The sequence below is a fragment of the Notamacropus eugenii genome, chromosome 3, assembly GCF_028372415.1.
Source record: "Notamacropus eugenii isolate mMacEug1 chromosome 3, mMacEug1.pri_v2, whole genome shotgun sequence".
NCBI classification, from domain to species: Eukaryota; Metazoa; Chordata; class Mammalia; order Diprotodontia; family Macropodidae; genus Notamacropus; species Notamacropus eugenii.
This window is the reverse complement of record NC_092874.1, coordinates 47952938-47968059: the sequence shown is the minus strand read 5'-3', so window position 1 is coordinate 47968059 and position 15122 is coordinate 47952938. Positions and strand designations below refer to the sequence as shown.

General features: G+C 45.8%; 2 protein-coding genes across 4 annotated transcripts in view; one reads left to right on the top strand and one right to left on the bottom strand.

Moving 5' to 3' along the window:
* Window positions 1–11134, bottom strand: part of LOC140532715 (protein lifeguard 1-like) — a 51310-nt gene extending 40176 nt beyond the window's left edge. Inside the window, exons 1-2 of the mRNA XM_072651511.1 lie at window positions 10497–11134; window positions 5699–10055 (exon numbers count right to left, since the gene is read on the bottom strand). The gene's annotated coding sequence lies outside the window, so the exon portion shown is untranslated. The remainder of the gene's footprint in view (window positions 1–5698; window positions 10056–10496) is intronic.
* A 68-nt stretch (window positions 11135–11202) lies between these two features.
* The window catches only part of GATAD1 (GATA zinc finger domain containing 1), a 34583-nt gene continuing 30663 nt past the window's right edge, over window positions 11203–15122 (top strand). For all 3 annotated transcript variants that reach the window (XM_072651501.1, XM_072651502.1, XM_072651500.1), the window contains exons 1-4: window positions 11203–12103; window positions 12253–12378; window positions 13630–13689; window positions 14777–14960. In XM_072651501.1, coding sequence (XP_072507602.1) covers window positions 11432–12103; window positions 12253–12378; window positions 13630–13689; window positions 14777–14960 — 1042 coding nt within the window. In that variant the 5' untranslated portion in view covers window positions 11203–11431. The remainder of the gene's footprint in view (window positions 12104–12252; window positions 12379–13629; window positions 13690–14776; window positions 14961–15122) is intronic.

Here is a 15122-nt window from a genome sequence, read left to right as displayed (position 1 = left end):
CTTTTTTTTTTTTTTTTTTTGCATTTTTTTAAAATTATTTTTTAATGTTTAACAATCACTGCCATACAATTGAGATTTTATCCCCCCCATACCTACCCCCCACTACCCCCCTCCCTCCCCACGACTGTATACAATTCTGTATAGGTTCTACATATACTTTCCTATTGAGTATATTTTCACTGTAGTCATGCTATGTAGTCAGACTAAAATAAATGAAAGAAATCATATAACAAATCAAAACATGATACATGAACACATACACATACACAAACATGATCTGCTACATTTTGTGAATGACTTCCATATTTCTCTCTCTGAGTGTGGAAGGCATCTTGCCTTGAGAACCACCTTTGGGATTTTTTTTTTTTTTATAAGAAGTTCTTGCGTTATTACAAAATTCCAAGTCTACCAGAAAAAACTCTCACACACTGTGGTCGTTGCTGTGCACAAAGTTCTCCTGGTTCTGCTCCTTTCACTCAGCATCAGGTCATATAAGTCCTTCCAGGCCTCTCTGAAGTCTTCTTGTTCATCATTTCTTATGGCACAATAGTACTCCATTACATTCATATACCATAATTTATTCAGCCATTCCCCAATTGATGGACATCCCCTTGACTTCCAGTTTTTGGCAACTACATAGAGTGCTGCTATAAATATTTTTGTACATGTGGGACCCTTTCCTATTTTTATGATCTCTTGGGGATATAGTCCTAGTAGCGATATTGCTGGGTCAAAGGGTATGCACATTTTTGTAGCCCTTTGGGCATAGTTCCAAATTGCTCTCCAGGATGGTTGGATGCGCTCGCAGCTCCACCAACAATGAATTAGTGTTCCAACTCTCCCACATCCTCTCCAGCATTTATCATTTTCTTGTTCTGTCATGTTTGCCAATCTTATAGGTGTGATGTGGTACCTCAGAGTTGTTTTGATTTGCATCTCTCTAATCAATAGTGATTTAGAGCATTTTTTCATGTGATTATAGATATCTTTAATTTCTTCCTCTGAAAATTGCCTGTTCATATCCTTTGACCATTTATCAATTGGGGAATGACTTGTATGATTATACATATGAGTCAGTTCTCTATATATTCTAGAAATGAGGCCTTTATCCCCAAGCTTAGCTGTAAAAATTCTTTCCCAATTTACTACATCCCTCCGGATTTTGGTTGCATTGGGTTTGGTTGGGCCTAACACTTTCTTAAACATTCATGAAAACAGAATCTTACCAACATGTAGATGAGGCTGAAGTGTGGTATTGCATAGGATCATAGAACTAGAGTTAGAAGGAACCCCAGAAGACATCTAGTTTCTAATTATTGTTTTAATTTCCTCCTCATTGGAGGTGAGTTCACCCCTTTCATTTTTAATGTTAGTAATTTGGTTTTCTTCTTTCTTTTTTTTGATCAGATTAACCAAAGGTTTATCAATTTTATTAGTTTTTTCATAAAACCAACTATTGGTTTTATTTATTAATTCAATAGTTTTCTTTATTTCAATTTTATTAATCTCTCCTTTGGTTTTCAGTATTTCTAATTTGGTATTTACTTGGGGATTTTCAATTTGTTCTTTTTCTAGCTTTTTCAACTGCAAGCCTAAGTCATTGATCTCCTCTTTCTCTATTTTATTTATGTAAGCATTCAGAGATATAAAACTTCCCCTAATAACTGCTTTTGCAGTGTCCCATAAGTTTTGGTACGTTGTCTCACTATTGTCATTCTCTTGAATGAAGTTGTTGATTGTTTCTATGATTTCTTCTTTAACCCAATCCTTCTTTAGAATTAGATTATTTAGTTTCCAATTGATTTTTGGTTTCTCTTTCCATGGCCTTTTATTACATGTAATTTTTAATGCATTATGATCTGAAAAGGATGCATTGATTATCTCTACCTTTCTGCACTGGATTGTGAGATTTTTATGTCCTAGTACATGGTCAATTTTTGTAAATGTTCCATGTACCGCTGAGAAAAAGGTATATTCCTTTCTATTCCCATTTAATTTTCTCCAAAGATCTATCATATCTACCTTATCCAGAGTTTTATTTACCTCCTTAACCTCTTTCTTGTTTATTTTAAGGTTGGATTTATCTAGTTCAGAGAGGGGGAGGTTGAGGTCCCCCACTAGTATAGTTTTGCTATCAATTTCTTCCTTCAACTCCCCCAACCTCTCCTCTAAGAATCTGGATGCTATACCACTTGGAGCATACATGTTTAGTAATGATATTGCTTCATTGTCTATGGTGCCTTTTAGTAGGATATAGTTTCCATCCTTATCCCTTTTGATTAGATCTATTTCTGCTTTTGCTTTGTCTGAGATTAGGATTGCTACTCCTGCCTTTCTTACATGAGCTGAAGCACAATATATTCTGCTCCATCCTTTGACCTTTATCCTATGTGTATCCCCCCGTTTCAAATGTGTTTCTTGTAAGCAGCATATTGTTGGATTATGGCTTTTAATCCATTCTGCTATCCGTCTCCGTTTTATGGGAGAGTTCATTCCATTCACATTCACAGTTATGATTACAATCTGTGTATTTCCCTCCAACCTCTTTCCCACCATTTGTGCTTTTAGCTCTCCCGTCTCCCTTCCCCTCCTCAATAGTATTCACTTTTCTCCCCCTCCTCCTGCAGCCTTCCCCTCCTTCTTTTGACCCCCCTCCCTTTTAGTTCCCTTTACTCTTATTGCTCCTTTCCTCCCTTTTAGCCACCCTCCCCTTTCTTCCCCCTTCCCCTCCTACTACCTATAGAGCTAGTTAGGCTTATCTACTTAAGATTATTGTTCCCTCCTTTGAACAAATCAGATGAGAGTACCTCTCAAACAATGCTCATCTCCCTCCCCTCCTTCCCTCTACTATAGTTTTGTACTTCTTCCTGTGATATAATTTGCCATTTTCTGCTTCCCCCTTTCCACACCTCCTATTACATTCCCTTCTCATACTTAAATCATATTTTTGCCATGACATCATTTACTTTATGCCCGTTCCCTCTACATATATCCCTTTTATCATAATAGCTGCACAGTTCTCAAGATTAACAGGTATCATCTTCCCTTACAGGGAGGTAAACAGTTTGCCCTAATTGAGTTGCAAGTTTTTGTTTTTGTTTTTTCCCCTCTGTTTACCTTTTTATGATTCTCTGGAGACCTGCATTTGAAGATCAAATTGTCTATTGAGTTCTGGTGTTTTGGTCAGGAAGCTCTGGAAATCCCTTATTTCGTTGAATGACTTTCTCCTTGCCTGAAATGTTATGCTGAACTTTGCTGGGTAGTTGATCCTCGGTTGGAGTCCCAACTCCTTTGCCTTACGGAATATTGGGTTCCAATTCTTTCGATCTTTTAATGTAGAAGCTGCAAGGTCCTGTGTGATCCTGACTGTGTGACCTTGATATTTAAATTGTTTCTTTCTGGCTGCTTATAGTATTTTCTCCTTCACTTGATAGCTCTGGAATTTGGCAACTATATTTCTTGGGGTTTTGAGTTTGGGATCCCTTTCCGGTGGGGAACGGTGGATTCTTTCGATGACTATTTTGCCCTCTGAGTCTAGTACTTCTGGGCAGTTTTCCTTGATGATTTCCTGGAAGATATTGTCCAGACTCTTTTCTTCATCATGGGTTTCTGGCAGGCCAATAATTCTTAGATTTTCTCTCCTGGATCTATTTTCCAGGTCAGTTGTTTTTCCAATTAAATATTTTAGATTTTCTTCTATCTTTTCATTCTTTAGATTTTGTTTGACTGATTCTTGTTGCCTCATTGAGTCATTAGTTTCTACTTGCCCAATTCTAATCTTGATCGTATTGTTTTCTTCAGTTAGCTTTCGCATCTCCTTTTCCATCTGGCCAATTTTTCCCTTTAAGGAGCTATTTTCTCCATTTAATTTTTGTACTTCTTTTTCCATTCGACCAATTTTCCCAGTTAGGTTTTGGGTTTCCTTTTCCATCTGATCAATTTTCCCTATTAGGTTTTGAGTTTCCTTTTCCGTTTGATTAACTCTTCCTTTTAGGGAATTATTCTCTCCAGTTAATTTTTGAACTTCCTTTTCCATTTCTTCAATTTTCTTTTTCAGATTGATGTTCTCATCAGTGAATTCTTTTTTTATAGTTTTAAAATCATTGGCCAGTTTTTCTTTTATATCCTTCTTCAGACGTTCCAGGTAATCTAGTTGTGCTTGCGAGAAATTCATAGTCCCATCTGAGGTTTCAGATGGAAGTACAGTCTCAGCTCTGACCTCTTTGGTGTTTGTGTTTTGGTCCTTATCCCCATAGAAAGATTCTATGGTTTTTTCACTTTTCGTCTGCTTTTTCCGATTCATGATGTTGGCTGAGTGTTGTAGCTTTTGGTTCTTTTAGTCAGAAGATACAGATCTTTTAAGTTGAGTTGATGTTTGTCTAGGCTAAAAGCAGGCTTTTTGTTGTTGTTGTTGTTGTTGTTGTTGTTTCCCAGATCAACCCTGGGTTTAGCTTGATAGGTGTGTGGGAGGTGTGGTCTGGTCTCAGGATATCTCCTCAGCTGGCCTGAGGCAAAGGCAAGGTCCGGGGATGGTGATCCCAGCTTCCCTATTGTCTTCCCTTTCCCCTGGAGGGCTGGGGCACGCCTAGAGGCTAATGCGTGTTCCCGCCCCTCCTGGGGCTCGTCTCGGGCTGAGGCTTGCTTGGGTCTCAGTGCGAATTTTTCTCTGCCCTGGGTCGTCTGTCCCTCCAGATAGCCTCCACCACGGTAGGAAGAATCCCCCTTTGCCACCTCTCCAGCCTCTGGTGTTATGAGACCACCTGCTCCCTTCTGCTGCTCCCACTGATCCAGGATCAATCTGGGGAAGAATTTTATGGTTCCCTCACGGTCATGGGGGGGGGGGGGGGGAGGGGAGAGCACTTACTGATCACTCCGGCATCCCAGCTCCTGGATGTTCAAGTAGTGACCCACTGAAGTCCCGTCTTTAGGCTGAAGATTTCAAAGGCTGTTGCGCTGATATCGTTGGCTCGGCCTGGCTTATCTCCTGCTCCTCTGGTCTCGCCCGCCACTCTCGGGCCCCTCGGGTCGCCTCCGCCCTGCCGCGCCGACCGCGCTGCGCTGTGCGCCGGGGTCTTACCCCCGCGGAACAGATCTCTCCCGTGGACCTTCCAGTCCAGCCTGGGCTCCGAATCTGTCAAAGTCCGTCTCCCACTGGATTCTACACCTCCAAAGTCTGGTCAGACTCTCCCCCCAGATATATCCAGAGGAGTTTTTCCAGGAGCTTAGGTGAGTCGTTGCTTTCACTCCGCCATCTTGGCTCCGCCCCCCCCCCCCCCAGAAGACATCTAATTCAACCCTCTCATCTTCTACATGAGGAAAATGAGGCCCAGGGATGTTCAGCAACTTGCTCAAGGCCCATCAAATCCCAAGTGGGATTACCTCTTGACTTGACAGAACTCTTTTCTGCTATAATGCTGATCAAGTTAATGCAGAATACCCAAAATATCCAAACTCCATGAATATTAGTGGGCTGACTGTCTTTTCTCTTTCAATGCTGTGGGAAGCAGAAATACCTCCTCTTTTCCTAAAATCAGGAGGCATGCCACATAACCAAATAACAATAAACAGTGATCAGATAATAATCTAAGGGATTTGTGTTTGTCTAGAAAATAACTAGGAAAAAAATCCCTTTTAATTTAGTCCAATAAAGAAGCAACTGAATTGAATTCTATTGAGTGAAACCACAAGGGGCTCATACCTTAATCACAGGAGTGGCTGGCTCTTCCGTGGATCTGCAGAGGATGCTGTTGGTCCTATCAAGAGGAATCCAGGAAATAAGAGACAAATGGAACTTCAGCCACAAAGTTCTAGAAAGATGACAGTTGAGAGACAGTTGGAGGGAGGTCAGGAATGGCATATCCCAAAGCTGCCAGGAAAAACAGGACTTGAGTGAAATCTCACTAAATTTGACAATGTGATAGACAAATAAACTTGATTGTTGTTCAGTCATGTCTGACTCTGTGACCCCATTTGGGATTTTTTGACAGACAGTGGAGTGGTCTGCCATTTTCTTCTCCAGCTCCTTTTACAAATGAGGAAACTGAGGCAAATGGAGTTCAGTGACTTGCCCAGGGTCACAGAGCTAGCAAGTGTCTGGGGCTAGGTTTGAACCCAGGAAGATGAGTCTTTCTGACTCCAAGGTTGGTCGGCTATGCACTGAGCCACCTAGCTCCCCTTATATACTTGCCTCAGATCAAACCATCAAGAATGGAGGTTCCTCCTCTTCTTTCTTCCCTGCCTAAGTATGTTGCATTCCACACAGAGCTAACTTCAGGAGAGGGACCCACAAGTTCCTCCAACATAGGCTCCCCAGTGGCATTTCAGTTCCATGAAGCTTATTAAACTCTGGAAGTGAGGAAGTCTTCTGGGCTAGGCCTAACTCAAGGCAGTCCAGTGAATCAGGATGGGAGTTAAAACTCAATGTGAAGCTTAAAATGAAATTAAATAACAACAACGACAAACTTACTAGTAACAAAAGATTAAAAAGACATAATTGCTAAAGTTAAAAAGATACTTAACTGACTCTTCTCCATCTCTGCACTGACCATGCTGGGTCAGAAAGGGCTCCCCAGTGGCAGTGGGAATTATTCTAAACCCTCTGACACCAACCCACCCCAGGGCTGGGCCTTTTACCTCTCAAGTAGCAAGGAAGGTGCTATCCCTCCCACATAAGAGAAACCCATCCAGGGTATATAAAATAGGAGTCACTTGGATCATACTTTCTTTCCAAATCAAGCCCCAAGTGAGGATCCCCTAGGAGATTCACATTTGTGTCAACAAGGACTGGATTAGCATTTATTGTACCTGAAGCACACAGAAGATGGTCACAGGATCACAGATTTAAAGCTCCAAAAAACCCTAGAGACTATCTAGTCCAAGGGTGGGGAACCTATGTCCTCGAGGCCACATGTGGCCCTCCAGATTCTCAAGTATAGCTGCTTGAATCCAAACTTCACAGAATAATAAAAGGATGTGCTCTGTAAAACTTGGACTCAGTCAAAAGTCCATACCCAAAAACCCAGAAAGTCACACGTGGCCTTGAAGATGAAGGTTCTTCACCCCTGTTTTTAGTCCAATCTATTTTTACAGATGAGGAAACGGAGTTTAGAAGGGACTGATTACATAGCTAATGGGGCTATCCAACACTCCACAGTAGGCTTTTTGCTATCAATGGCTTATAAAGATAAGAATATAAGGATATTAGATTCTGAAGACCCAGGACCACTGGACTAAATTGTTCCATGCTGCAGAGTGTTTCAAGTCTTTAAGAGGAAAATTTTGATCCACTTTATGTGACAACTGAAACAACTTTAAAATGTTTTTTTCCCCCAACTTCTTTCTCAGTTTTCTCCTTCTGTGTTACATTAAAGGGCACTGTTATCCTAGAAATTAGTTCTGGGGTATTCTATGGGAAAATATGGGGTGTAGCTTATCTTATAGCAGAGTTGTTGCTAAGAGAATGAACAGGAAAAGACTTCATCCCTATAGTTTAGGAGTGGACCAGCTAGGTGGGATGACTGGTGAGGTCATGAAAGCCGAGGCCAGTGGATTAACTGAACTTGAGAGTTCAGAGCTACAGAGGGGCTAAAGCTGATTAACTGGCCCAGATCTGGGGGGAAAAAACAACAGAATAGGTTAAAGCTTCTGTGACAATCAGTATTGAGCCTGAGTCCATAAGTGGCCCCTGCCCTTCCAGCCTAGATGAGACTGGTAGATTCACTCCTAAAATAAAAAAGTAAATGAAAAAGATTGAATTCACACTCAAATGCCCTCTGACTCATTTGGCAACTAGACAGCTGAAAGGAAGTAATCCCTCCTTAAAGTTCATGTTTAAAGAGAGTGTTAGGACTGGTAAATCATTTACAAGCATCAGCTCATTATCTCAACAGGTGCTGCTATTATTTCCACTTTTACAGATATGAAAACTGAAACGCAGCCACGTTAAAGTAACTTACCTAGGTCTTACCTTACCTTATCTTTATAGCTAGTAAGTAAGTAAGCAAGATTGGATTTTGTTAGAATATAAATTCCAAGAGACTAGGGGTTGCCTCCTTCTTGGCATAATGCCTAAAGGGCCCCAGGTAGGTGCTTAATAAATACTTATTGATTCCAACCTAGTTGTTTGAGTGCTCTAACCACTTAGCCACACTACTACCTGTCTAATTAAGAAAATGTTTGCTGTGAGGTTCAGTAGACACATATCGCACGAGTACAAACACTTTTGGCTTTTGGAAAGACAAGGAAGGCTCCCAAAGAGGAAGGAAATAGCAAGATATCATCTTTCTCTCTCCTCTTCCTTCCCTCTGAATTCTTTCCCGTCTCCCAAATTCCTCTTCCCATAACTGAGCAAACAAGTAAGATAACATAAAGCAGTTCACTGCCACCGCCACCAAGGACACTAAAGACCCTTAACTCTAAGGTCAAGTCACTTGCATTGTAGAAAACAACCAAAGCAAACATACAGTTTTGACAGTGGTTTCCTCCCGTTCCATTGCCATAACTGATCTGAGACAGCGATCTTAGCATCTGATTGCTTTTCCTTTCCTACAGAAGATAACTATTTATCAAAACAGTCAAACAGAATTATATAAGAAAGCAGAATACAGTTTTAAATACAGAAATGTTGTATTAGGTTTTAGTTGTTTTTCAGTCATATCTGACTCTGTGACTGTATTTGGGGTTTTCTAAGCAAAGATACTGGAGTGGTCTGCTTCCATCTCCAGCTCATCTGACACATAAGAAACAGGCAAACAGGGACAAGTGACTTGCCCGGGGTCACACAGCTACTAAGTGTCTGAGGCCAGATTTGGACTCAGGTCCTCCTGACTCCAGACCCAGTGTTCTATCTACTCTACCATGTAGTTACCCCTTGTCTATTAAATTTTGAGTTGGTCCAATGTTTTAGCCTGCCAAGATCTTTTTGTCTAGTGTGGTATCCTTCCTACTTTGTGTCATCTGGAAGTTTGACACATATGCTATGGTTATGGATGAGAAGCCAAGAATCCAACATAAATCCCTCCAACATAAATCCCTGGGGCACTCTACTGGAGACCTCTTTCTAAGAGACATCAAACCAGTCAGGAGTACTATTAGGATAGAGCCATTCAACTGGTTCCAATGTGTATACTATCATCTAGCTCACATCTTGCCATGTGGTCCACAAGAAAATCATGAAAGTCTTTATCAAATGCTTTTCTACAATCTAGATAAACTACACCTACAGCATTCTTCTGATCTATCAGTCTCAGGTTAGTCTGTAATGACATATTCTTGATGAAATCATGAACAGAAAGACTTTTTATGGAGGGGAATTAGAGGACAATCCACCGGTCCTGGCACAGCAGGTATTTGGGATGACAGGTCACTTATATTGTGATCAACAATTCTTGGAACAAGTACAACAAGTCTACGGATCAATAAATAAACATTTGTTAAGTATCTCCTATATGCCAGACACCTTGCTAAACACTAGAGATACAAAACGAGGCAAAAGACAGACAGTCCCTGCCTTCAAGAAACTTATAATCTTGGTCTACGTCAAGAATTCTTAATCTTTGCGTTTTATTGACCCCCTTTGGCTGTCTGGACCCCTCCTCAGAACAATATTTTAAAATGCATAAAATAAAATACATGTCATTACAAAAGAAATCAATCATACTACCATATAGCTATCATAAATTAAAAAAAAAAAAGTACAAGAGCCCCAAGTTAAGAATCCCTGGTCTAGAACAACTACCAGCCTTCCCCCTCCTCTCTGATATCCTTCACCTGCCTATCTCCCATTTCCCAATCCAGGAAAACTCAGAAGTAACTGAGTCTAGCAATCATAAAGTGAGGTGAGGATGGCTGAATAGCACCCTGAAAATAGTCTTTACTCACCCACACGTGGAAAAGGGAAGTTAAGGGCAAGAAGAAAAGGAGTCATCAAAACATCCCTCCTGTCCACCTCTATGTGAAAGCTCTGTGCTAAATTCTTGTTAAGGACAGTTGGGGTGCAACTGGTGATCCATTCAGAGTTGTGATTCCTACGATGCAGTGGCAGTTGTAAAATGCACCTACACAAAATTTGTACAGAAGTATAGGTGAGTATCTGCTGAGTGCTCTAGTGCCCCTTTCCGGGCTTCAGTTTCTTCATCTAATACATGTATCTTATTCAACTTCGCTGAATGCAGTAAGAGAATGCTTTTATTCTCAGGGGATTCCCTTCTCCCTTCTCCAGTCTCCCACACCTAAACCTCCCCCACCTTTCTCAGCTGAGCAAACAGAGGCCACTCCACATGTCCTCTTCCTGGCCATGTGATGGAAGGATCTCCAGAACCCGACAATGAGGTGGCCCTCGTCCTTACCAAGACCAGCTTCTCTCTGTGTGCGCTGACCCCACTCTTTCCCCATTCTCCAGCAGGCTACAACCTCAACTGTGCCCTTCCCCCACCTTCCAGCTCTCCCTAGCTCCTCTCCTATTACCTTCAGCACACCCAAGCCTCTCCCATGCTTACAAAAAATGTCATTCGACCTCCCCCTGGCCGGGGCTTGGTGCTCGCTGCCTCTCTCCTTTCTGGGCCGGACTTCGGGAGAAAAGCAACCTCCGGAATCCCTGGTAATCATCCAGGTTACCAGGTAAGATCCGGACAGCTCAGCCCGCTGGGCTCTTCTCAGGCCTCCTCCCCCTTGTGAGTCACCGTTCTCTCCCGGTCATCCAGCGGCACCCCCTAAACGCGGTAAGTCTTGGGGATCTCCTCGGCTCACCTCCATGCCCACAACAACCAGCTGCACGTTGGGCATTCAGCCTGCGTGTCCCAAAGACCTGTCACACTCAACATGCTCACGAAGGACCCCGTCATCTCCCCCCACCCCGCTTCTATCTCACACCCACTGCTGGCCTCTCAGCGGGGCACCGCCGCGGACCCCGCCACCCGACACCCCAGGGACTCGCCGCAGCCCCAGCCACCAGGGAAGCCCTTCCTTCCTTTCCAGGGCAGCCCCACCTGCCTCCTTCCGGACCGCTGCCCTTGGGCCGACCCCCTGCGGTCCACCCCTCTCCTCACCTACCCTTCGGGACACACCTTGCGCACCCCCGTCTCCACGGAGACTTGGCCGGGCCCTCCTCTCTAGCTCCCACGTGTCTACCTGCGCAGTGTTTATCCTGGAAACACGTGTGTCCTGGAGATTGCTTTGTTTCATTTCTATCCCCGGCACGGATCCTAGCGCCCCGTATACAGCAGGTGTGTAATAAATGCTCCTCGCGGCCCGGCTTGCGTGGTAGAGGTCACTGGCGTGGAAAAGGGTAACTATCACCTGGAGCGGCCCTCCTTCACCCGCGGCTGGAAGGAGCCGTCCAGGCCACCGGGTCCGCCCAGGACCGACCGGGACCAGGCTTTCACAGACCAGGAATCTTGGGCCTGCGGAGGGAAAGCGGTCCCGGGTCGCAGAGATGACAGCGGGCAGGGCGGGCAGGGCCGGGATTGTAACCCGGGTCTTTCGGCTTGGAATCCCGCGCTCCTTGCCCCTCCCCCCCGCCCCTCAGGGTCTCGGTGACCGGTGGGTGGCTGCCCGAAGGGGGCGGAACAGGCAGGGAGGGAGGCGCAGCCGAGCGAGTCCTCCGACCTGCAGGGGGCGCCCGCCCGCCGCCGCAGCCCCGGAACGCCAGGCCTCCCGGGCACCTCCGCTCCTTCCCCGCTTCCTCCCGGCCGGCCGAGGCGACCACGGCGACGGGCGCGTCGGCCCCACGGTCGCGATTCCCGTGTCGCTGAGGCCCCGGGGGCCGCCCGCGCCGTCGGCCGCCATGCCGCTGGGCCTAAAGCCCACGTGCAGCGTGTGCCGGACCACGTCGTCGTCCATGTGGAAGAAGGGCGCGCAGGGCGAGATTCTCTGCAACCACTGCACGGGCCGCGGGGGGGCCGCCGGGGGCGCGGGCGCGGGCGCGGCGGGCGGGGCCGCGGGCCTAGCGGGCGGCGGGGGCGCGTCCGGCGCGGGGACGGGCACGGCGGGCGGCGGGGGCGCGCCCGGCGGCGGCGGCGGGCACGGCGGGCCGGGCTCGGGCTTCCCCGGCCCCTCGGCCGCGGCCTCGCAGCAGAGCAATGGCGGCGGCGGGGGCGGCAAGCAGGTGAGCGGCGGGGCGGGGCCGGGGGCGGGGCGAGGCCCTGGGGGCGGGGCCGGGGAGGTCGGCTCGAGGCGCGGCCCCGCGCCAGGGCCCTCCGCCCCCGCCGGCTAACGGTGGCCGCTCGCGCCGGCTCCTTGATGTGTCCGCGGCAGAGCAAGCAGGAGATTCACCGGCGCTCGGCGCGCCTCCGCAACACCAAGTACAAGTCGGCCCCGGCGGCCGAGAAGAAGGTGTCCACCAAGGGCAAGGGCCGCAGGCACATCTTCAAGCTGAAGAACGTGAGTCGGGTGGCCCTGCCTGGGGCGGGCCGGGGAGGGAGGAGGAAGGGGGGAGGGGCGGAGGGGAAAGAATCCCCCCCCCTCCTCCCCCCTCCCCCGCGCGTGCCTCGCGTTCTGACGTGTGTAGGTGTACGCGTGTCCGTGTATGCACACATATGCGCATGCGTGTGTGACTGATGCATCTGTGTATGCAGGTAGTGTGCATACATGTACAAGCACGTGTCTGTGTGCACATGTGGTTCTGGTGTGCATGTGCGCTGTGCGCTTACATATATGTGATAACATCTGGCATAGAGTATCTCTATATTCTTTACGACGTAAGCTTTACGCCTAGGCGTAATACGTGCCAGGCCCGATGACCTCATTTGATCCCCGACAACCCTGGCAGGCCGGTGCCCCGCACCCGGCTCGTAGGCCTGGGGCTGCCGCAGAGGAGCCCCCCGTAGCCACCCTCTCACCAGGGGGTTTCTGCAGACATGAGATGTTTGCCTAGTGCACCCCCACACGGATTCCTGAGGTCCAATTGAGGAGCTGTTCTGCTAAGGATGTTAGTAACGAGAGACCACAGAAGCCACAGGCTGCTCCTGGTTCTTGTTGGTGCAACATGCAGGGAGTATAAAGTTATGAAAACTGCCTGGTTTCCCTGAGTTAAGGTTGAGGAAGCTCCATCTTTTCCTTGACGGCAACTGAATTTTGCTAGGAGTTGCAGGATGTCGTGGAAAAGCATTTTACTTGGCTGTTGTCCTTTTATAAGTCATCTTCTACGTGCAGTGTCAATGAACAGTGTCTTTTTCCTTTAAAAAAAATTTACTTATGAAGAACTTGTTTGAACAAATAACAGAATAATCCCCCGATACGACCATGTAGGGCAGCTGGGAGGCAGCAGAGTACAGAATGTGCTGGGCCCAGAGTCAGGAAGAACTGAGTTCAGATGTGACTGACATTCAGTAGCTGTTGGGCAAGTCTCTTAACTTGTCTGCCCCAGTGTCCTCAAATGGGGGTAATGAAAAGCACTTCACCCCCAAGGTTGTTGTGAGGATCAAGCGAGGTCATATTTGTAAAGTACTTAGCACACAGAAAGTGCAGAATAGTTGTAGATCTGCATTTGTAGGACGGGAGAGCTTCCTTCTGTACCTTATAGCTCTTCCAAAATCCCAGCTACTCAAACTCTTGTACTAGTTTCTGTGGCTTAAAAAATGTCCCTAGCATCTCTCTTTAAAAAGTGATGATTTTGCTTTTTTTTTTTTTTAGCCCATTAAAGCTCCTGAAGCAGTTTCTACCATCATTACTGCAGAATCAATATTTCACAAGGTAAACATGAATTCTTTCTCTATGAAGGCTTCAGTCTTTTGTTTAAGGTGCTATTTAAGACTGCTTTTTATCAAGATGTGCACAGTTAGCTGTTTGAAGCTGAAATGATCTTTTTTTCTTTTATAAAATATCTCTGTGATAAAATGTTCCCTCCACTAAAAAGGTGATTCTGAGTTTAGGGGACCCTTCCCCAGGCCTAGTGTTAAGGGGGAACAGGATAGAAGTTTTCTGAGAAGATTCAGATATGGGGACACATTTTTAAATTCTAGGAGACAGATGTGGGTGTTGACTAAAAATGAAAGTGTATATTTCGAGACTGTAGAGCAGATATAATAAGGAAGTATGATGGCAGGTAGGCAGGAGAAACAAAGGAAGTGTCAGTTCAGAGGTGCACAGGGCTGTCCTCCAATGTTAGGGTGCTGCATCATCCACAAAAGCAGACAGTGACCAGACCACAAGAGAGTTTCCATTTTTACTGGAACAAATGGTATCCTATTTCAGAAAGGTAAAAGTGGAGAAGTGTATATACATGAAACCCACCACTGAAAGGGAGCTGCAGTTGGACCATTGGGTACCTCAGTCCATCATGTGTCAGGTTTCTTTGACTCTAAACAGGGCTAAAAAGGAATGTGGCCTGATGAGGGATGAGCTCCTAGCTTGGGTCCTGCCTCTGTTACTCACTGGGTAAGGAAATGAGGCAGGTTAATTAAATGAGACTGAGCACCCTCAGTCTGGGATTCTTCATGCTCCACAGGACCAGGAAACTTTCTTGTGGTCTGGTCGCTGCTTTTGTGGAGTTGAGAGAGCCCTAGAAGGTCATCTGAGTCCATTATGTACATGACCAGGACTTCAGTCAACTACCACCCCATACCCTGCTGGAAAATCTCCAGCAAAGGGTAGAATAACCCTGCCTCCAGAGCCATCATTAGGAAACATCTGTCCTTACATCAAGTCACAATGGGCCTTCTTTGCCTCCTTTTACAAGCAGCCCCTTTAAATACTTGAAAACAACCACTAGCTTCTCACCATTGAAGTCAGAACTATGTTCTCTTACTTTTTAATAGGATTTTTCATGTGATCTTTCCAGGGAGTGTATTATCAAATTGGAGATGTTGTTTCTGTAATTGATGAACAAGATGGAAAGACCTACTATGCTCAGATAAGGGGCTTTATCCAGGACCAGTACTGTGAGAAGAGCGCAGCGCTAACATGGCTTATCCCCACAATGGCCAGTCCCAAAGATCAGTTTGATCCGGCATCTTATATCATAGGTGAGTCTGTCAATGGCATGAGTTACTGAACTTGATCCCCATATGATTCAGGTAGGTGGTGGTGTTAAAGTTTTGTTAAGCTGACAACTGTACTTCCATTATGCACAAAGAATATGAATGTCTGATCCACATATAGAGGAGTTCAGTTTTTCATAGTTTTAA